The sequence below is a fragment of the Pelodiscus sinensis genome, chromosome 1, assembly GCF_052426305.1.
Source record: "Pelodiscus sinensis isolate ZL-2025 chromosome 1, ASM5242630v1, whole genome shotgun sequence".
NCBI lineage: Eukaryota > Metazoa > Chordata > Testudines > Trionychidae > Pelodiscus > Pelodiscus sinensis.
Genome location: NC_143052.1, coordinates 24,453,552 through 24,475,412, shown reverse-complemented (window position 1 = coordinate 24,475,412; position 21,861 = coordinate 24,453,552). Strand labels below are relative to the sequence as shown.

General features: G+C 44.8%; 1 protein-coding gene across 5 annotated transcripts in view; it reads left to right on the top strand.

Moving 5' to 3' along the window:
• PHTF2 (putative homeodomain transcription factor 2) overlaps window positions 1-21,861 on the top strand; it is a 132,335-nt gene that overhangs the window by 15,812 nt on the left and 94,662 nt on the right. For all 5 annotated transcript variants that reach the window (XM_006117154.5, XM_075926646.2, XM_075926619.2 and 2 more), the window contains exon 2: window positions 11,590-11,669. In XM_006117154.5, the coding sequence (XP_006117216.2) occupies window positions 11,625-11,669 (45 nt within the window). In that variant the 5' untranslated portion in view covers window positions 11,590-11,624. The remainder of the gene's footprint in view (window positions 1-11,589; window positions 11,670-21,861) is intronic.

Here is a 21,861-nt window from a genome sequence, read left to right as displayed (position 1 = left end):
AGTGTAGCCTAACAAGTGAATTTAAAATCGTGAGGGATACCCTGGGAAAGAGACTTGCAACATTGTGTATTGAGCTTCTTAATGCATTTGTAATCCCTTAAGAGTACAAAAATGGATTGGCCTTTGGAGCTAGTCTGAGCATAAGAACTTGGTTACCTGTGCATGTATGGTACACCCACATCTTGAATACTGCTTGCGAGATAAGGCATCTTGGCATTGGAAAAAGTTGAGGAGGGCAACAATAATGATTAAGGGTAGGAATGGCTGCCCTATGAGGAGAGCGATAAGACGATTGAGAGTTTTCAGCTTGGAAAATGGATGAGTAAGGGGACAGATGATAGTGGTCTATAAAATCATGACTGGTCTGGATAAAACAAATAAAGTATTATTTATATCTTCCTATAGCATAAGAACTAGAGGTCACCAAGTAAAATTACCTGGTAGCAGACTTACAACAAAAGAAAATACTTGTTTACACAATGCACAGTCAACTTATGGAACTTGCCAGAGGCAATGGCGAAGTCCAAGAATATAACAGAGTTCAAAAATAGCTAAATTCATGGAGGGTGGTTCATCAATGGCCATTAGCCAGGCTGGGCAGGAATAGTGGTCCTAGCCTTTGTCAAACTGGGAATGGGTGACGGGCTGGATCACTTGAGGATTCCCTGTGGGGCATCTAGCATTGGCCACTGTTGGGAAAACATGATACTGAGCTAGCTGGACTTTTTGATCTGTCCCAGAAAAATACACACACAAAAATTGGACATCTTTGTATTGTGTTCAATAGTGAATTACAAATCTTCTAAATTGAAGCCCCTCACTAGAAGGTACTGTAAAAGTTGAAGTATTAGTATCCAGACAGGGATATTTTGTGTTTTTCCTAATGTGCAGAATTTTATTCCTTCTACATATAAGAGGGGTCAGAGCAATAACTTTGGCTGGAGCTGAATAAAGTGTGTGCAGGTTTTGTGCAAGTTTCTCACGCAGTTGCTCTATGTACTGCCTCTTTGCCCTGCCCCTCTCTGCCACAGGCACTCACCAGTTGTCCAGAAACGGACCCACCATGCACACAAGATGATGGTGATGGGCAGTAGGACCAGGAGGCAGTGTCCTGGAGCTGCCTCTCAGGCTTTCTTCAGCAAAGGAGAGAGGCAAAGGCAGTGCTCTCTGTCCCTGAGAGTTAAGCAGAACTCCAGGGAAATAGGGGGTGGGAGAGCAGGCATGAAGGTGGGACAGTGCTTGCTCAGACTATACCCACAGCAGGCACAGATTCTTGTAGTAACTGGATTTCTAGTATTGGGTCACCACTGTTAATTGGATACTTGATCTTGTGTTCCTGCAGCGGTGTGGGAGGGGATAGACAGATCTGAGGGAGCAGAAGCAACAGACTGCTGCCATCAGCTGCCTGAGTTCCATCTAAGACTAAGTCTACATTGTCACTTTATTGTGCTGCAACTTTCTGGTTCAAGAGTGTGAGAGAACACCTCCCTTTCCCCACCCCGATCCCCAAGCACAGCAAGTTACAGAGCTGTAAAAAGCCAGTGCAAACTGGGCTTACAGCCCTGAGAGACACACTCCTAGCACAGTTATTGGTTTACCTAGAGTGTTGAGAGAGCTTTTTCCAGAACTCTAGCCATGGCCATACTTTCACTTTAAAACGCTGCTGTGGCTGCACTCTAATTTTAGAAGTGTAGACAAAGTCTAAGTCACAGGATGCAGTTTGTCTTTCCTGCTGGCAGCAGAGCTCTGTGCTCCAGCAGGGCTGTTTGAGCCAGCTTGCTTCCCCTTCCCTCACCCAGCTCCAGTTGTGCCCCTTGCCTGACCAGTAGGGCCTAAACCAGGGTTGGCAACCTTTTCAAACCAAAGAGCCAAACTACGTCAAAATTCAGAGCAAGTGGTCAACAAAGAGCTTTAGAAAAATGCCTATTTGGATGACTGAAAATATACTGATAATTTTAAGTTGTAATTGACACAATGATTAATAACAGCATGAATGAAGTATTGTACTCTCAGACTTTATTTAATGGGACTTCTGCTGCTGCATCTTTTCATGTATTTCTTTGAAGTTCACATCATAACTGGTCAAATTCAGCTTCATACATGCATTCAGGCTGTCTTCTGTCAATCCCTCCTGTGTTGGGGATGCAGGAATCTGAGTTGAGGTGAATGAGAGGCTTGGCAGGGGGTTTGGACATATGGCTCAGGGCACAAGGTTGGGGTGTATAGGGGGTGCAGGAGTGTTATGGCAGGGGACTGGGGATGTAGGAGTCTGGGATAGAGTGTATGAGGGGCTCAGGGCAGGGAGTTCGGGTGTATGATGGGCTCAGGGTATAATGTTGGGGTATGTGTGAGGTTTAGGAGTGTTATGATAGAGGACTGGATCGGGGGGGGGTACAGGAGTCTGGGTATGAGGGACTCAGGGCAGCAGGCTCGGGGGTATGAGTGGCTCAGGGTTGGTGTGTGGGAGGGGTGCAGGAGTGTTACGATGCTGTGGCTAGAAGGGGGCGGGGCCCCAATTGGGATCTTGTTGGCCAGGCTTAATTTTAAAATAATATTTTAACATTGTTTTTATTTATGGCAGGGGTAGGGAACCTTTTTTTGGATCGGGAGCCACTGAGTTTGGGTGCAGGAGGCAGTTGTGACCCAGGGCATGAGATTGGGGTGCAGGAGTGGATTGTGACCTTGGGCAGAGGATTATAGTGCGGGGGTTTGGATTGTGACCTAGGGCAGGAGGGGATTGTGATCTGAGGCAGGGGATTGGAGTGCAGGGTCTGGCAGGGGCTCTGGGCTATGGAGGGCTGAGGGAAGGGAAGGGAGGGGCTAGGAGCCAAAGGCAGGCTCTGGCTGGGAGACTTACCAGTAAGACTCTAGCCCAGTACATTTTTCAGGAGATTGCCCTGCCCTCTGCATAGGCTGCAGGGCCATATGCTCTATGAACAAGAGCCTGAGGGGCGGGAGGATTGGTGCTTTGCTCACTGCCTGTTCTTAAAAAGGCAGCTTCCATTAGCCAGAAACCGGCCAATGGGACTGTGCTGGAGGTGGGAGCAGCTGTGAAGCACCACTCCCCCCCCTTCCTTCCCAGTTTGCAAAAAACAAATGGCTCTGCTGCTGCAGCTTTTTTGAGCAGCGTGCAGGGGCAGGGCAAGCAGGGAGTCTGCCTGAGGGCTCCCTGCTGTGTTTGTGGGCTGGAATGTTTTTCTCAGGGCTGCTGTAGTGCCAACACAGGGTCTCTGCTCTGGGGGGAGCAAAGGAGGGGCTAGGTTGGCACTTCAAAAGAGCCATATCTGGCTCCCTAGTGAGCCATACGTTGCTGACAAATGGTTCTCAAACTTTTTGGCCCATGGCCCCCTATCACTGCTTAAGGCAAAACTTTTTATGGACCACCAGCCAATCACCCATGATCACAAAATACCTTTGTTTTTCTAAGTATTAAATTTATTTATATTAGGCTACTAGAATAAAAAGACATAAATACACAGCTAGAACATAAGAGTGATATATAACTGACTTTGAAAGGAAATAGTATTAATCAGTCATTAAACAGATTAAGCGTTTTCACTTTATGGTGATACTGTACCAAACCTTATTTTAAATAAAGTAAAATATTATTTATGTCTAAAACAAAAGGTTTCTACATTGTCTTTGATATGGGTGGGAAATCTTTTTTTGGGTCAGGGGCTACTGACCCACAGAAAAATCAATCAGGGACCACACAAGTTGGAAGTGCAAAAAAAAAAAAAAAAACCTCAAGAAAAAATCGCCAACCCTTGCTGATGTGGTCCCCAACTAAGATCTCCTCACTCCCCTTGTGCTTTAGTCCCGCTGTGGGGAACGGGAGAGAAGGGAGAACCAAGGTTCAGGGGTTCCCACAGGCCAGATTAAGACTTCTGGGGTCCCAGAGCTAGTAGATTTTTTGCATCCCCCCCAGCTATGGTGTGGGGTCACAAATGGACTCCGTGTGTGGGAGGGAGCTGCAGGGGAGCAGGACAGGGATAAGGATGCAGGGTCTGGGCAGGAGGTGGGGAGCAGGATGGGGGTGTAGAGTCTCAGTGAGAAGGGGTTTGTGTAGAGATGTGGGGTTTGGGCAGGAGGGGAATTGGGGTGGTTACCTGGCTCTGCACCCCCCACTGCTCCCATTGGTGCAATTCTGGCTGTGGGGGAAGTCTCCAGGCAAGTGGTTTCTTGGGTTGCCATTGTCCCAGCTGGAAGGAGGGGGAGTGGCAGCAGCAGTGTATGGAGCCGCTTCCTCATTTTTGCGAAGTGGGTCTGGCCTGTGAGACTTGGGGTGCCCTCCACAGTGAGAGGCTTCCAACCAGGGGTCGCAGGGCTAGAGCATCAGCATGGGCTCCCTGCTGTGTGTGTGGGTAAATCCTCAGTCCACCTGCAAGATAGTTGTGGACCACTTTTTGAGAACCACTGGCCTAAACAGTAGCAAGGCTGGAAGGAGGGTATCACCGGGGGGAACTGAAGGAGGGTTTGTGGGAATTGAAATGGGGCAGATAAAACAAATGAGGGCCTGGAAGCGAACTAAAAAAGGGGTGGGAGTGATAAGGGTTACATTGAAAAAGATTGAGATGTGATTAGAGCAGTGGTCCCCAACCTTTTCAGGTTGTCGGGTGCCAGGGGGCGGGGCTATTCGCCCGCCGGGCGCCAGGGGGCAGGGCCCCCTCCAAGCGCCGCGCGCCCGGGGCCGGCGCTCCCCCCACCCTCCCCCCGCCAGCGCCGCGCGCCCGGGGCCGGCGCTCCCCCCCGCCAAGCGCCGCGCGCCATGTGCCCGGGGCCAGGCCAGCCCTGAGCACCTGGCGGGCGCATGCAAATGCCCCCGCGGGCGCTATGGTGCCTGCGGGCACCGTGTTGGGGACCACGGGATTAGAGGAAAACTGGAGAGTCTGGGTCAGGCCTGGAGATTAGTGAGGATACCATGAAGAGATGGGAGGGGCCTAGAGGGAACAGGACTGGCATGAAGCTGTGGGGCAGATAGGCAAGAGCTAGAGCAGGCCTTGACAGAATACCCTCCGCAGGCTGGATGCAGCCTGCCAAGCCACCAGATCCAGCCCACAGATGCAGCAAGGAGCCTCAGGCAGGCTCCCTACCTGTCCCCTCCTCCCTCTCCCCAGGCTGCTTTTAAAAAAAAAAAAAAAAAAAAAAAGCAGCCATTGTGGGTCTCTGAACAGCCATGAGCCTAGGGTTGCCAGGCGTCCGATACTGACCCAGACAGTCCGGTATTTTTGCCTCTTGTCCGGTTTAAAAAAAAATCCAGAACATACTGGACACCTAAAATGTCCAGTATTTTCTGATTTTCCACCCCCCACCAGGAGGCGAAAATACCGGACACCTAGGAACCATATGACACACTCAGCAACTGGGCCCCAGCCCCTCTGCCGGCCCTCTTCCCTCTGGCCCCTCCTCCGTTTACCTGGTTCCTCAGGGGCTTGTCTTGTGGCTGAAATGGGGGGGGGGGGGAAGGCCCCCAAAAAAAGCCTCTTAAAGGGGCCCTGCTGATTTATTTTATTTTTAAATGTTTTTCCTTAACTGCTGTCAGGGTCTCTTTTTTTGCTCAACAACTTTGATCTTCTCTCTCCCCCCCCCTTTTTTTTTCGCAACAGAATTTTTTTTCCTGGTGGTGTGGTGTTTTTTGTTTTTTTGGTTTTTTTTTTTTGCGGGGGATTCAGTACTTTTGGTTAAACCATCTGGCAACCCTAAATGAGCCCAGGGAAAGGAGGAGAGACTTTCATGTGCTGCCCTGTGCCCCCAGCACAATCCCATTAGCTGGTTTCTGGCCAATGGGAGCTGCCTGTTGTTAACAGGCAGCTTGCAAAGCATCCTCTCCCTGTCTCCTCAGGCTGGTAGCTTTTTCAAAAACCACATGGCTCCTACAGCCAGTGCAGGGGCAGGGCCGGGAATCTGCTTGAGAGGGCTGCTGGTTGGGAGTCAAGTGGGTAAGTCTTCCATCCAGGGCCTGCCTCCCTCACCCCAACTCTTTATGCCCCTACCCCACAATCCAAACCCTCTGCTCCCCCTCCAGCATTCATTTCCCCTCCCAAATTGTGCACCCCAGTCCCCTTCCCCAGATCACAACCCCCTCTTGCATAAGGTCACAACCCAAATCCCTGAACCCTAGTCCCTGAACCCAGGTCACAACTGCCACCTCCATCCAAACTCCCTCCCCATTCCCTTATTGCAAGCTCCCTTCTGCACCCAACCTCCATCCCAGACTCTGCACCTCTACCATTAATATGAAAGAGCGAGGCCCTTGACCACTTTCCAATTCTTGGAGTGCCCACCCCATAACAATTATTTCCTACCCCTAAACTGGAGATAGGACTCTGGATTAGGATTATGGGGGAAGTGGAGGTGGTGAATTTCAAAATCAGGAAGAGGGTTCCTAACTTTCTCCTGGGCCCTATTTGTGCCACTGTGTCAGTCCAGGTGTTTGTTTCCTGTGTGAAAGGTTCTGCCATATTATCTAATGTATGATATTTTATCTGTGATGGAAGAGGGGGTAGCTGTGCTTCCAAATGTATGTGACTTTTCAGCTGTCACTTAAAGTAAAATGTTCACTAAAAGTCATGAACCCATGCGTAACAGATATGGAAAACATTAAGAACTTTTTTGCAATTTGTAAATTATGAAGCATAGTTGAGAATAATTTTAAATGGCTAATGTGTGAGGAGGGAGAGGAGATCCCTTGACCTCCCCCAGATCCTGCTGTTTGTCATTTATACACTTTCCCCCTCCCAGTTTGTAGTAGATAAAGGGTTCTCGGAGGCTTTGTCTACACTGTGTACCTTATAATGGTATGGCTATGCCACTGCAGCTATGCAATTATAAGGTAGGCATTATAGCAGCTCTTTGTTTCTGGGGGAGAGTTCTTCTAGCAACAAAATTACACCACCCCAAATGAGAGGCTGTTACTTTAACAGGAGAGCGCTCCTCATGATGGAGGCTCTGTCCACATCAGCGCTTCTTGTTGTTTTAAAACTTTTGTTGTTCGGGGGTGAGATTTTTTTCTTCACATTCTTGAGTGACACATTTTAATAACGAAAGTGCAGTATAGACAATATCTGAGACAGGCAAAAGAAAGATCCCCTCCCCTCTCTTATGAAAAAGGAGAATTTGGATGAAAGCAAAGGTAAAAGTAGCCTGTTTCCAAGACCGTCTTTCTGGATTCAATTCTGAGCTTGGTCTTTGAGCAGTGTTCCCTCTAATTTTTCCCATCCATGTACAGTAAAACTCCAATAGTCCGGCATCCAATGCTCCGGGATTCCTGATGGTCCGGCACCATCAGGAACCCGGAAGTGCTGGGGCAGCCGGACAGGCTTCCCCCATTCAGCTGCTGCTGAAACTGACCAGCAGCTGAATCAGGGAAGCCGGGAGCAGAGCAGCTGGGGTGCTGCCGGGTTGGTCTTGTAGCGCTGCCCCTCGGCGCTGCGGGACCTACCCGGCAGCACCCCAGCTGCTCTGCCCCAGGGGTCCCCGATTCAGCCGCTGCTGAAACAGATCAGCGGCTGATTCCAGGAAGCCCGGGGCAGAGCTGCTCCTTTGGCGCTGCGGGACCAACCTGGCAGCACTCCAGCTGCTCTGCCCCAGGCGTCCCCAAGAGCAGCTGGAGTGCTGCTGGGTTGGTGCTGTAGCGCCGCTCCTCGGCGCTGCGGGACTAACCCGGCAGCACCTCAGCTGTTCTATTGCAGGCATCCCTGATTCAGCTGCTGCTGAAACTGACCAGCAGCGGCTGAGTCAGGGACTCCTGGGGCAGAGCCTGACTATCGTAAGGGGGGACTATGAAGGGTCTGGGGTGGCATCTCCTCCCACCCCACTCCAGACCCCTCATAGCCCCCCCCCTTCTGATAGTCCGGCATATCTGATAATCTGGCACCCCCTGGGTCCTAAAGGTGCCGGATTATCGGAAGTTTACTGTACATACTGAAATTTGGTATGTGCACCAATATCAAGATAATGTGCAGACATGCATCACGTACAAACAAAAAACCTAGATACATTTTTAAAAAGTTCATCGATTTGGAAAAATATTAAAACAAGGGATTAATTAACAAGGTCATAGAATCATAGGGCAGGAAGAGACCTCAGGAGGTCATTGAGTCCATCCCTCTGCCCAAAGCAGGATCAATCCCAACTAAATAATCCTATCCAGGGCTTTGTCAAGCTGGGACTTAAAAACCTCTAGGGACGGAGATTCAGCCACCCCCTAGTTAACCCATTCCAGTGCTTCATCACTCTCCTAATGAAATAGTTTTTCCTAATATCCAACCTAGACCTCCCCCACTGCAACTTGAGACCACTACTCCTTGTTCTCCCATCTGTCACTACTGAGAACAGACTTTCTCTATCCTCTTGGGAGCCCTCCTTCAGGTATTTGAAGGCTGCTATCAACCCCCTCCCCCCCAAACTCCTCTCTTCTGTAAACTAACTAAGCCCAAATCCCTAATTTTTTTCCTTGTAAGTCATGTGCTCCAGCTCCCTAAACATTTTCGTTATCCTCTGCTGGACCCTCTCCAATACATCCACATCCTTTCTGAAGTGGGGGGGTCCCCGAATTGGATGCAGTACTTGAGATGTGGTCTGACCCATGCTGAATAAAAGGGAATAATTATTTCCATAGACCTGCTGGAAATGCTCCTTCTAATGCACTCTAATATGCCATTAAGCTGCATCGCTTAAGATGTTTAATATGAAATCAAATAAAAATAACATTGCCCTTAGGATAAAATAAAATACATGTACTCTAACAACTGAAGCTAGTAAACACACCAAGATGTGGTCTGCTGAAAACAGCTATATAAATAAAACAAAGGCATGGCTTTTAAGTGAAAGCAGAAAAATATGCACAGAGGCTCAATTTAATAACTTACTCCCATAGATGACTAAATCTTCAGGGCAGGCTGCTCTCAGAAATTAAAGCATCTGCAAAAACACTAGCATGCTAGGGACTTTTGTAGCCTACAAAATGATACCTCCTGCATGCATATAATCTGCATATAACCCACTTTAAAATGCTGAGCAAATCTCTGAGTAACCGGAAATCATGCTCTCCTCGCAAATGTTAATGCAATATTTTCTGATTCTGGAAAGGCATTCACTCAAGTTTATACAATTTCTGTGGGATTTCATCTTTTAATTTATTAATGCTTCACACATTAAAAGGAAGTAATAAAGTGACAGCAAATAAAATTGACAGAACTGAAAAAGGGGAAGTAAAGCATCAAGTGGTGGTTAGGGGTATTTTAAATGAGTGTTTGTGAAATTCCAACAGAGTCCTTGGCCTTTCCTGTTTCACATTTTAATTATTTAAGTTAAGGGCCAATTTTGGTACCAAAAATGGATATAAACTAGCCATTACCAGTAGGGGTTTAAGTTACAGATCAAAGTTTCTGATCATGAGAGGAATGAAGTTCAGGAACATTCTCCCCAGGGGAGAAGAGAAGGTCAAAAAACTTACTGGTTTTAAGACTGAGCTTTAAGTTTATGGAGGGCATTGTATGATGAGGGTTGTGTACTATGACGTGGCCCATTGTTAACTGCTATTAGCAAATGTCTCCAGTGGCAGGAAATGGAATGCCAGGTTGTGAGGGATCCATGGGTATGTCTACACTACAGGACAAAGTTGAATTAAGATATGCAACTTCAGCTACAGTAATTATATAGTTGAAGTGGAAGTAGCTTAACTTCGCTTTTGGTGCTGTCTACACAGCATGAAGTCAAAGAAAGAACAGTCTTCCTTCAAATTCCTTTACTCCTTGTGAAAGCAGTGTTACTGGCATCGACCAGAATGCCCCTCTCACTTCGAATTAGCTGTCTTAATTAGACCACTAATTCAAAGCCTTGAAGATCGATAGCAGCAGCTTCGATCTTCCTCTGCAGTGTAGACATATCCCAGGTTACTACAGAGAATTATTTCCTAGGTATCTGGCAGTGAACCTTACTGATCTGTTCAGGATTTAGCCAATTGCCATATTTGGGGTTGGGAAGGAATTTCTCCCCCGGTCAGATTGACAGAGCCCTGGGGCATAGGTCACTGGCTAGTTGGAACTAGAGTAAATGGCAGATTCTCATAACTTGTAGCTTTTTAAATCAAGATTTGAGGAATTTAGTAACTCAGCCACAGGTTGTGGGCCTATTGCAGGAGCAGCGAGATGAGCTTCTATGACCTGTGGTGTGTAAGAGGTCAGATTAGCTGATCATTATTATCCTTTCTGGCCTTAAATATGTCTCCCCACTGACATATAAGACCTTTGGCGTGACTGCAGCTGTCCCAGGTCAGTTGACTTTAGTTTTCAGCGCTCAAATTTAAGGGCTAAAAATTGCAGTATAGATATTTGGGCTCTGGCTGTTGTCCAGGTTCTGAAACCCCATGATGGAAGTAAGGATGTGTTAGTGTACATGGTTAAATGGCTAACAATGAACCTGAGTTCACTGATGAACCTTCATGGTTGCACACAAGACTCCCCTCTTCCCCCCGCTGCTGCCTCTATATCAGAGACGACAGCGCGAGGGGAGAGGAGGATGGAGCAGGTGGGAGGTGGTGCTTGCAGAGAGCCAGCTTTCTGTGTACCAGCTCCTGCAGAGTTGCCTTCCCCTTCCACATGGTTACATGTTTACAAAAAACCTTGCTTTTTTAACATCCCTAGGTGGGAGTGGGTCTCAGAGCCTGGACTCTAGGCTAAGCCCGAATGTCTATTGCAGTTTTTAGCCCTGAAACCCAAGCTGTATGAGCCTGAGCCAGTTGACCCAGGCTTAGACTTGATACCATGTTTTTTTATTTCAATGTAAATGTAAAATCATGACTGGTATGGAGAAACTGAATAAAGAAGAGTTAATTACTCCTTCCCATAACACAAATGAAGATCACCAAATGAAATTAATATGTAACAGTGCACTGTGAATTTGTGGAATTCCTTGCCAGAGGATGTTGTGAGTGCCAAAACTATAACAGGGTTCAAAAAAGAGCTAGATAAATTCATGGAGGTTAGGTCTATCAATGGCTATTAGCCAGGGTGGACGGGGATGGTGTCCCTAGTCTCTGTTTGTCAGAAGCTGGGAATGGGTGAAAGGGGAGGGATCACTGGATGCTGTTCCATTCATTCCCTTTGGGGAACCTGGAAATGGCCACTGTCAGACAGAATACTGGGGTAGATGGACCTTTAGTATGACCCAGTATGGTCAGTCTTACGTATCCTATGAGATATAGCTGGGTAGTAAAGCTTACTTTGTTTGCCAGAGCAAAATACAGGACTATGTAGCACTTTAAAGACTAACAAGATGGTTTATTAGATGATGAGCTTTCGTGGGCCAGACCCACTTCCTCAGATCAAAATCCTAGAATCAAAATTCTATCACTATTCTTTGTTTGCCAGGTATGCATTACTTCACTATGTAGATAATAGAAACTTCTGTTTCCTTATTATGGCAGTAGAGTTTTATTTAATTGGGGAAAACTTGTTATTAAAAGTGAGGCAAGATGTAATGTAAGCATATCTATTCACCACTTTTCCTTGCAGGTAGTAGTTTACATGCCTGTTGATCAATCTTTTCTAGGAAGGTGAAAGTTAAAATTTGTCTTTCTTTTAACAGCCTAAAATGACTACCGTGTGAATGCAGTAGAATAAATGGCGTCCAAAGTAACAGATGCTATAGTTTGGTACCAGAAGAAGGTAAGCTTTTCAGTTAAAATATGTGGTGGTCAAAGAAAGGAAGGGGGATTTTGGTGGTGATTAGATATGCGTTTTGTCCTTTTTGTTTTAAACTTTTTTCCCATTCTTAAAGTGTTGATTTGTTAGTATCTTGAAATGTATAACTCAAACTATTTTTCCAAAAATGATTGTTTAAACACACATTAAGAACACGTATAGTAATTAGACTATTCAAACATGTTTTGATTATTTTTGGATTGCTTGTGGGTTTTTTAGGCAAAATGTAGTTTAGGAGGAAAGTGTTCATTTCTTGGTTGTAGACTTAAGCACTGATGTATAGGGGAAAGTACCATTTATGCCAGGGCTACTCAACTTTGGAAGCCCAGGAGACCACAATGATACTCACATTACATGCTGAGGGCTGCAACTTAAGTGTGGTTCCGTATACATACAATTATATGCAAATAGCTTCTTTCACACTGACAGGCGTGAATACAAAGCACTTCCCACAATGCCCTGGCGCTCCCAGAACCTCCTCCCTTGAGGCTAGAGACGTCGACACTCTGTACCTCTCTGTTCCAGCCAGCCTATCTGCTTGTGTCTTTCAGTGCACACCCTGCCTGGGAGATGCCTCACCATTTTGGTACGTGTTCCCAGTGGAGGCCATGTTCAAAGAGATCCACCCACGGGCCGGGTGTTGAGCCCGACATAAACCCAGACCACATCCCGGGCCTCAAACAGGCTGCATGCGCATGGGCCATGTATTGAGTAGCCCTGGTTTATGCAGTACTTAAGTCACTTTCCTAACTTTTAAAAGTATTTAAATAACACTGTGATTGAAGGAAAAGAAAACTGTAAGGCTGAATGTAAAGATTTCATTCATCTTCTCACCTATCGACTATTGGTATACTTTTCAGAACATTAACACTTTTAAATTTGTTATTTATACTGATAGAAATTGACCAGATATGTTTTATAAAACATCTACTATATATCCACATTTGTGTTTCCAGGATTTGTTAATCTGTTCCATTAATGAAAGAAACCTGCTAAATGTTGCTACATGCTTTGTTTTTTAAATCTCAGCAATTTCAAACTGTGCTATTTATTAATCAGTCTGCCCCGCTTTTTTAATATACTTAATCAGTTGAACTGCTTTTCAGTTAAAAGGCAGCACAGGATTAGAACTCATTTCAGTGCTCTGATGCTACGATGTAAACCTGGAAAGTCTGTGTGGTGTGGTTTTTTTTTTTTTTTTTTAAATAAAGTAACATGTATTATATAAGCTTCTAATGAAAAGCAAGATTTTATTTTTTGATTATGGATTAATCCCTCCATTAGGATTGTAAATTAGCAGCTTTAATATTTTTGTTCACTTGGGATAACCTAATGAGACTACATCTCTCATTTTTCTGAGCAGGGTGACATCAGTTTACAGTTTCAGTAACATGATTCACTATCGCACATACAAGAGATGCAATAATTCATGTTTTAACTATATCATTGCAGTACTATGCAAATCTGAAACTTTGATAACTAAATGAGGTGCAGTTTTGATTATATTAGAACATGTTTAATTGTAAAATGTTTTCAAAGTACACTAATGAATGAAGACTACTTCAATGACCTTTATTTAGTTATCCCTGTCCCCCACTATTTAGGTTTTTGCTAGAAAATATAAAATAAAATGTTTAAATTTCGAAGTGCAGTAATCTTTTATTGTATGGGAAACTAATGGTAGAATTACTGACAAATTGAAGTTTTAGGGTACCCCTCTCCCTGGTGGTAGGTAGTGTTCCGAGATACAATTACATACTGACACTCTCTTCTCCATTAAAATATTATGTAGATTGCAAAGTAAGGACTTGAAAGTTTAGGTAATATTTGTTTCCCATCCAACATTAATTCATTTATCTTGTTGCATGCTTTATGATAACCTTATATTCGTTCCATGATCAAACCATATTTTTTATATCTACTGCACCCTGGCCATTCAGACATGGTGGATAGTGTTCAGGAACTGTTGTGAAATTAGGCTGTTTGTAGACTCTCTGCCTCATTTGCTGTAGAAATTGGAAGATATGTAAGGAACGAGGTAAGGAACTGTTGAAAGAGAGAAAATAGTCTTGTGCTTAAGACAGGTGAATTCCACAGAGGATTATTTAATTTTCAAATTAATGTGTTCTTACACCAGTTCTGAGGAAGTGATTGAATCATTGCAATTGCAACCAAGGTCAATGGAAGTTGTGTGTGCTTAGCAATTCTGGAAGTAAAATAGCTGAACACATGAGAACAGGGTTAGGAGTCAGGAGGAGGTCCTGAGATGGCCAAAGTTTGAGGTTTGCCTGGGACTATCTGTAAAATGGGGGTTATGATACTGTCTCACTGGGGAGGGAAATTCATTATTACGTGAATACTCTAGAAAAGACAACAAGAAAAGGAATAATTCTGTATTCAGCCCAAAATCTGAATAACTTGCATTATATAAAATAGGGGCTACACATTGAATACAGACAGACCCCGGGTTACGTCAATCCGACGTAAGTCGGACCCCTAATTATGAACAGGGAGGAGGTGCAGCTAGTGCAGGGTGCCTCCCCCACTGTCGCCGCCTCTGGTGGCGCGGGGGGTGCTTCCCCCCCAGCAGACAATGGAGACGCGGAGCTAGCGCCCCTCCCCCCAGCAGACCAGGGAGACGCGGAGCGGCTTTTCTCGCTGCAGAGGACGCGGGCGGCGGGACAGCCGAGATGTGCCGCGATCCCGCCACCCGCGTCCTCCGTGGTGAGAAAAGCCGCTCCGCGTCTCCCTGGTCTGCTGGGGGGGAGGAGGGCGCAGCTAGTGCGCCCCGCCCCCTCCCCCCCAGCAGACCAGGCTTTTCTCGCCGACGCCTGGGGTAGAGCAGCTGGGGGGCTGCCGGGTTGGTCTGCGCAGCGCTGAGATGCGGCGCTGCGGGGACCTACCCGGCAGCGCCCCAGCTGCTCTGTCCCAGGCGTCCCCAAGAGCAGCTGGGCTGCTGCCGGGTCGGCGCTACCAGACCAACCCAGCAGCACTCCAGCTGCTCTGCCCCAGGTGTGTCCGATTCAGCCGCTGCTGGTCAGTTTCAACAGCGGCTGAATCTAGACGCCTGGGACAGAGCAGCTAGGGTTCTGCCGGGTTGGTCCCCGCAGTGCCGCGCGTTGGCGCTGCGGGGACCAACCTGGCAGCACCCCAGCTGCTCTAACCCAGGTATCCCCAAGTCAGCTGCTGCTGAAACTGATTTAGCGGCTGATTCCAGGAAGCCCGGGGCAAAGCAGCTCTGCCTCGGGTTTCCTGTAGTCAGCCGCTGGTCAGTTTCAGCAGCGGCTGAATCGGGGACACGTGGGGTACAATATGTACCAGTTCCGACTTACGTACAAATTCAACTTAAGAACAAACCTACAATCCCTATCTTGTACATAACCCGGGGACTGCCTGTAATGAAGTTTAAAAACAACTATATAATAGATTCCTCGTTCCCTGTGTTCAATATTTTCAAGTACTTGACTTTGCAACGTAAAATCTGTTAAACTGCATTAAAGATTGTTATTTATTTTCTAGCCTTTACTTAAAAGGGAAAAAGTGAAAAAGTTCTGCAACTATAACATCTCCCTTCCCCTCTTCTCAATGCATTATTTTCAAGCTTTGTACCCTGAATCTGTCTTCAGGATGCAATTCTGCTGCTTGAAATATAGGATAAACCGCATTTGCTGGCAGTAGTAGAAAGCTTTTATCCCAGAGTGGAAGGAAATTGGCTGCTTGGGCCATATGGTTTGACTGATATGGGGAGTGGTGTCAGGGCATTTGCCTGACTATTTTTTTCTCTTCCCCAAAAGATGGAGTTGAGGAGGGAGTGCCTGCTTCATGTGATACTGTAGAAATGAGTGGGATCAGTAGGGCTGTGCCTTGAATCTTGGGTTTTAATTGGGGCACTTGTTTTTTCCTCTGACACTGAGAGGTTGGGGTAATTGTTTTCATCATATGATGGTCCCAGAAGGAGAGGTGCGGTGCTTAATTTGTGCCAGTGCTGAGCTGCAGCACCTCTAGATTCGTCACTTCATAGCCCTGGCACCTCGGGATTGCCACGTTAGTTATGAAAGTATAAAAATTGCTTGAGCCTTGGCACCTCTTTCATTACAGATTAAGCCACAGACGAGTTGGGCTTTTCTGTCTGTGTGAGGAGAAGAATTGGGGAAGCACGAACCAACTCTTTCTTTCCTACTCCTGGGAAGAGTGTTCTTGGCGTTCCTAGAGTAGCATGTGTTGTGCTGTTGGTACTTTGGTAATGGCACAGGTCCTCATTCATGGTCAGTTGTTTTGGCATTCTGCCAAAATTTTGTTATAATTGTAAGAGAAGAAAAGGAGTAATTTTAACCATTTAAAACTTGACTATACCCAGGGCTCGACAAATAATGTAATCTACTCGCCCATGGTGAGTAGGTTATACCCCGGAAGAGCTGGCACAAAGTGATCTGTGCATGCGCAGAATGATCTCAACATGTGCAGAGCGCAGAACCATGTGGCTGGCGAGCAGGGCTCGCTGCCGCTTGGCAAACCCTGACTATACCTAATGAGATTTCATGGGACAAAGACAAGGCCCTTGGTGATCCCACAGGATTTTTCTGACAGTTGTACTTCAAAGGCCTCTGTAGAGATTAAAAGTGTTAAACAGCTTTGCAAAAATGAAATATTTGTGATCTTTTAATGCAAAGAATTAGGCACCCTACATATAAGGATATGGTTTATCACTTTGAAAGTTGTTTAGTTTAATACAATGCTATTCACCTGCCTAGTGTAGGCAGTGGCCCAGAGGCCTGTCATTCGGCATCTCTCTCTGGCTCCTTTTGTGACTACTTCTTAAGCAATCTCCTACCTGCAACTTTCCTTCCAGCTTAGTGCTCACACCCTGATAGGCATCACTGACCCTTTCACAAATAATTTTAATAATTAAACAGAGATGCTGACTCTAGGCCACTAGGCCTTAAATATGTAAACTACCCTTGTTACTAGGCTTCTACCAACTGTTAAGGTTGCTAGCTTTCTAATTGCACAAAGTTTCTCCAAGGCCCTGCTTCCTGTTTACTCCTGCCTCCTGCTCACTCCATTCCCTCTTCCTGCATTGCTCACTGTCCTCTACCTTCACTCATTTACACCAGGCTGGAATGGGGGGTTGAAGAGCAGGAGGGGAGTGAGTTCTCCAGCTGGGGCTGCAGGCTCTGGGATGGGGCTGGGAATGAGGGGCTTGAGGTGTGGGAGAGGGCTCTGGGCTAGGGCAGAAGGTTGGGATACATGAGATTATGGTCTTTGGGCTCGGAGTGTAGTTGTCAGGTGAGGACAGAGGTTGTTCTGGCACCACAGAGCAGCCTTTGTCCACAGAGAGTTCAGCCCCCCTGCCTCTCCACCCTGGACAGGGGCTGCTGCTGATTTGCGCTGCTGCCTCTATCCGGTTGCAGCCAGTGTGCTTAGAGAACTGTCTTCCTCTGATACAGGGGCAGCAGCGCGGGATCGCAAGGAGCTCACTGGGAGTGGAGCCGGGAGAGCACTGTCTGTTGGACCCACTCCTGAGGGACATTGAGTAACTTTGTAATGGCTAAGAAATATAGCGGTTATACTATTAAAATAACTGCTTTCTAACATCCCTAATTTTGGTAAATGCAGTTATATTAGGCACTCAAAGAATGAAACTGAATTCTTTATTCTATTTCTAGAACAGAAGGTCCATAGCAATTAATTAATTAAATGAATTTGCTCTTTGGATTTTATTAGGTATCTTTTGGTATTCTGGTTTTAAATGTGATGTTGCATCATTCTTATTTAGAATTTCTAAACAGAAAAATATAGTATCATTAGGGTTTTTGTGAGTTTTTTCCTCATTATGGATTAACTTATTTTGTTGTGCTAGGCACTTAAAACATATATGTAATGAAAGAGCAAGTGTGTATTCTCAGGAATATAATCTTGGAGAATGGAAGTTCATCCTGGGCATAAATTATAAATGTCTCCTGCAATATTAATTGATTCTGCTGGAGTCACAAGGCTTTGTGAGTATTGGACTACATGTTGATACCATCACTACTTTAGCTTAAAAGTGAATTTCAGTGTCCTTCACAAAGCTCAAATTCAGTCTTATCAGACATATGGCTTATTTATTCTGTCTGTTCACAAGCGCAGTGCTGGGAAGAAATAATTTACAATACAAACACAGTTAGCACTAGGTATTACTTGAATCAGATTAATTATCTTTTAAATAACTAAACTGATACAAAATAAGTTATTTGATCAATGTATCATTTACCTTAAAATTACTGATTTTTTTTTTTTTTAAACCAAGTAATAGCATTCTTTGAGCTGCATAAGAGGTACCTGTAACTGTTCCCCTTCCCATGCTTTATGAAATTGACTTTTGGACACAAATATGTATAACTTGAAGATACTTGGGACAAAATACCTCATTTAACTTTCAATTTTAATGTCACAATCTGCTGGATTTGTATATCTTACATTCACTAAAATATCACTCTTGTATGTAAAGTTAGAGATATGGAGTCTGGAATGGTTTATGGCTTTAAATGTGCAAATGAAAGCCATCAGTGGTGTTTCCCTCAATGTATGGGTGATCACATGTAAACAGCTTCTTTTGTCCTTTTGAGTCTTAACAGTGATTAGGAAGACATGTGACCTCCTTAACTGGTAGGGTCTGACTAGGTAGTTTTCCATGGAAGGGAAGAATGTGAAATACAGAATTCCTGTCTGAAAAGAAGCCTATTTAAGATACAAAGTTTTCAGGCCCTTTGTCTTTGGCTAGTATGTCACTCCCAAAAGAATGGACCAGAAACCCTGGGGGAAAAGATCTTCCCTAGTTTGGAGATTTAGCTGTAATAACAGTTTTAGGGTAAGTTTGCTGTAAGCTTTAGAATGTTAGAACTAACTATGCATTTTCCGTTATTTTAATTTGTAATTCACTTTGTTCTGTCTGTTTTCACTTGCAACTACTTAAATCCTACTGTTTGTACATAATCACTTTTATTTACTGTCAAACCCAGTTTAAATAATTGTTGCCTGGGGGAGCATCAATGTGTTCACCCTCCTTTCATTGTTAAAGGGGGCTTACCTGAATGATTGATTTGGGGTTCTGATTCTATTTGGGGAATGGGTTACCTGGAAGTTGTGCCCAAAACTGCATTTTCCTCAGACCTTAAGAGTTTGTGTTGGTATTGCTCTTCTGGGGGGTGGAGGGCGAAGGACAGTGAACTCAGCTCTGTGCTTTGGCTGAGGGTGAACAAGTGGTCTGGCCCAACAGGACAGGGTGGTGAGAAGCCCCAGAGATTAAGGTGCTGAGTGTCAGTGGCTTTGTCAGTACACCAGGCAGTACCCTCCAGGGGTCATCTGTGACTGCACCCTGTTACAGCACCATTTTAATATGTCAATTAAAATGGAGTAAAGCTATGTAAAAATGTATTCACTTAACGAATTTGTCTGGGGAGTTATAAACACAACCACTTATTGTGCTCATTTCAGGTAACGTAGTTCTGTTAAAACCACAACTTCTCAAAAGAGGCCAGTCTTAGAGGTTTGTCAAATGGCCTTTAGTACTTTAATCTTGCAGTAGCAGCTAAAGATCTCACTTATAATAATGCACGGGCAGCTTAACAAACCTCATAGGGAATACTGTATCTCTGTTTAATTTTATAAAGATGCACTGGAAGAGAAGCATGCCTCTAGAGTCCAGCCTTTCTCATTATCATGGAATGAGGCAAGAACCTGCTGCCCAATTAGTTGCACATAGCAGGAAGTATAGCGCATCATACGTGTGGTATCTGGGAGCCTTAGATATTCAGCAAATAGTTGAAATATGGTGGGTTTTTTAGGGATATTTGTTACAAAACGTCTAACAATGTTGCATTTGAAAATCAAAACACTAAAAAGTGCTCATGTAAAATATTCTGAGTATATCTTGCAGACAGATTTAATATAGATAAAGTAAGAAACATCTCATTGGTAGGATTAACTGATGGGTTGCTGATTGTTAAACTAGAATAAATCTGAAGTACTAGTGAATTAGTAACAAACATAACGCTAGTGATGTTGAAAGGATCTGGTGGTTATAGTTAAGGCCATACCAGATTTATGGCCGTGAAAAATGTGTTGCAGAAATCTGGTTATTGTAGGAGAGACCAGATTTCACTGAGTTGGAGAGTGGAGTCTGGCTGGCTGGGAGCCAAGTTCTGAAGGCAGCACTACCACCAGCAGCAGGGCAGGAATGAGGATGGCGTTGTAGGGGAGGTCATTACTTCTAGGGTAGGTAGAGTCAGCTTCCCCATGTAATCTAGCCTCTGCTTCAGGGGCAAACTGCAGTCTGAAATGGTCACTAATCATAGGCAAGGGGGTGTGGACCTGTTGCCTTCTCCTGCCCTGACTGAATTCCTGCATCTCTAGGCTCTCACTGGGCATCAGCCTAGGATTTATTCAGGCCTGAGCTCCCTTGGCTCCCCTCAGCTCTCCTGCCTTTCCCCCAGCACTGCTCTGGTAAACCTGTGCTAGCAGATAGCTAGGTCCCTCTCCTTACAGAACTGGGGCAAGAGTGTGTCCTTCTTTCTTCCAGGAGTACTTCTTATAAGAGCTTAGCTGGCCCCTGATTGGCTGTTACTAGCTCATCTCTGGCTCCTGGGACAGCCCTTTCTCAGGGCTGTTTTTAATCCCTTTAATGCCTGGAGCAGGTGACCGCCCAGCTATATACACATAAATATTATTGTGTTTTAGGATCTCATATTCTATTAAGATAAGTGGAACAGTTCATTCTTTTCAGAACTATTGTTTCAGGCTCCTGCAGACTCAGGAAAACAACACTTTGTTTACAGTAGGGATGTAAAATCCCATTTACTCAGTTAACTGATTAAAACTGTTATATTTAATTGGTTAACTGCTTAACTGGGGGAGGAGGAGGGGCCTGGCTGCCATGGCCAGGCTGGAACAGCCCTGCCCATGGTGCACTGTTCCGGCCAGGTTGGGCACGCTGTGGCTGGGGACGTATCTGAGTGGGCTGGGGCACCTTTCCTCCATATGCAGTGTGCCAGGCCAGGGCTGTTGCTGATGAAGGCAGCTCTAGCCTGGCTGGAACACACGTCCCGCAAGGCTGGAGCAGTCCCCTGTCCATTGTGGGTGGAGGAGGTCTGCTCCAACTTCCACCCATTAACCGTAACCGTAAGCGTCACCTGGTAAGGGTGATGCTTACCAGTTAACCATTCATATCTCTAATTTATAATCACATATTTAAAAAGGTATCTTTATAATCATGACGGATAAAATAGTTGCTTATTATCAATATTTTTATTTTGAGTTTTCTGGTTAGTATTTTTCTTAAAGTCCCCAACAGCTGGAAACAGAATCTCTACTTTATTTTAAAAATTAGATTAAAAAAGATTTTAATCCCCATGATTTTGGGGGGAAACTTCATGTTGAACCCTATCTACTTCCAACACTAAAAGGCAAATAAACTCCCCCTGCAAAAGAGTAGTCCTGTAGCACCTTTGAGATATAAACATATATATTTTTAATTAATTAATATTAGTCTCTAAGGTGCTTTAGGTCTCCCTTAAATATTGTTTATTGTTAAAATCATTAGTTTAAAATTGTCTATTTTTTTTTTTTTTTTTGGAGGGACTGAGTTATAATTTTTGAATGCTTGTGATTGACAGTTCTAGGGTTAAACACATTTTTTTTGTTAAAAACATAAAGTGAAAGGTTAAACTTTGGAGCACAGTTCTGCAACAGCTGTTAAGAAAATGGTGGATTTCAAAGCAGTTAGTAGCCTACATAAGGCTCCATTTATACTCCATCACAACTTGTTGAAATATTTCTTGCTCTTAGCTAGCTACATAGTATAGTGGAAGCAAGTTTAAATATATCACTGACTCAGACAGTATAAACCACTGATGGCAGTTTTCAACAATGGCTGTCAGTTATGCAAGCAATAAACTTTAAAAATAAGTTGCAGAGAATACTGTTTTTCCAATCATTTCAGGAATGGCATTCCATTGAAAAAAGCATGTGGTATATTAAGGCTGGCATTTTTGCTGTGCTTGTGAATATACTGGAAAGAGTTACAAGTGGATAAGAAATCAGAGTGATTAGGTAGGGAGAGGCAGAATTATGCAGGCCTTAACATAAAAAGACAAGAAGTTTGCATTTTAATACAGTG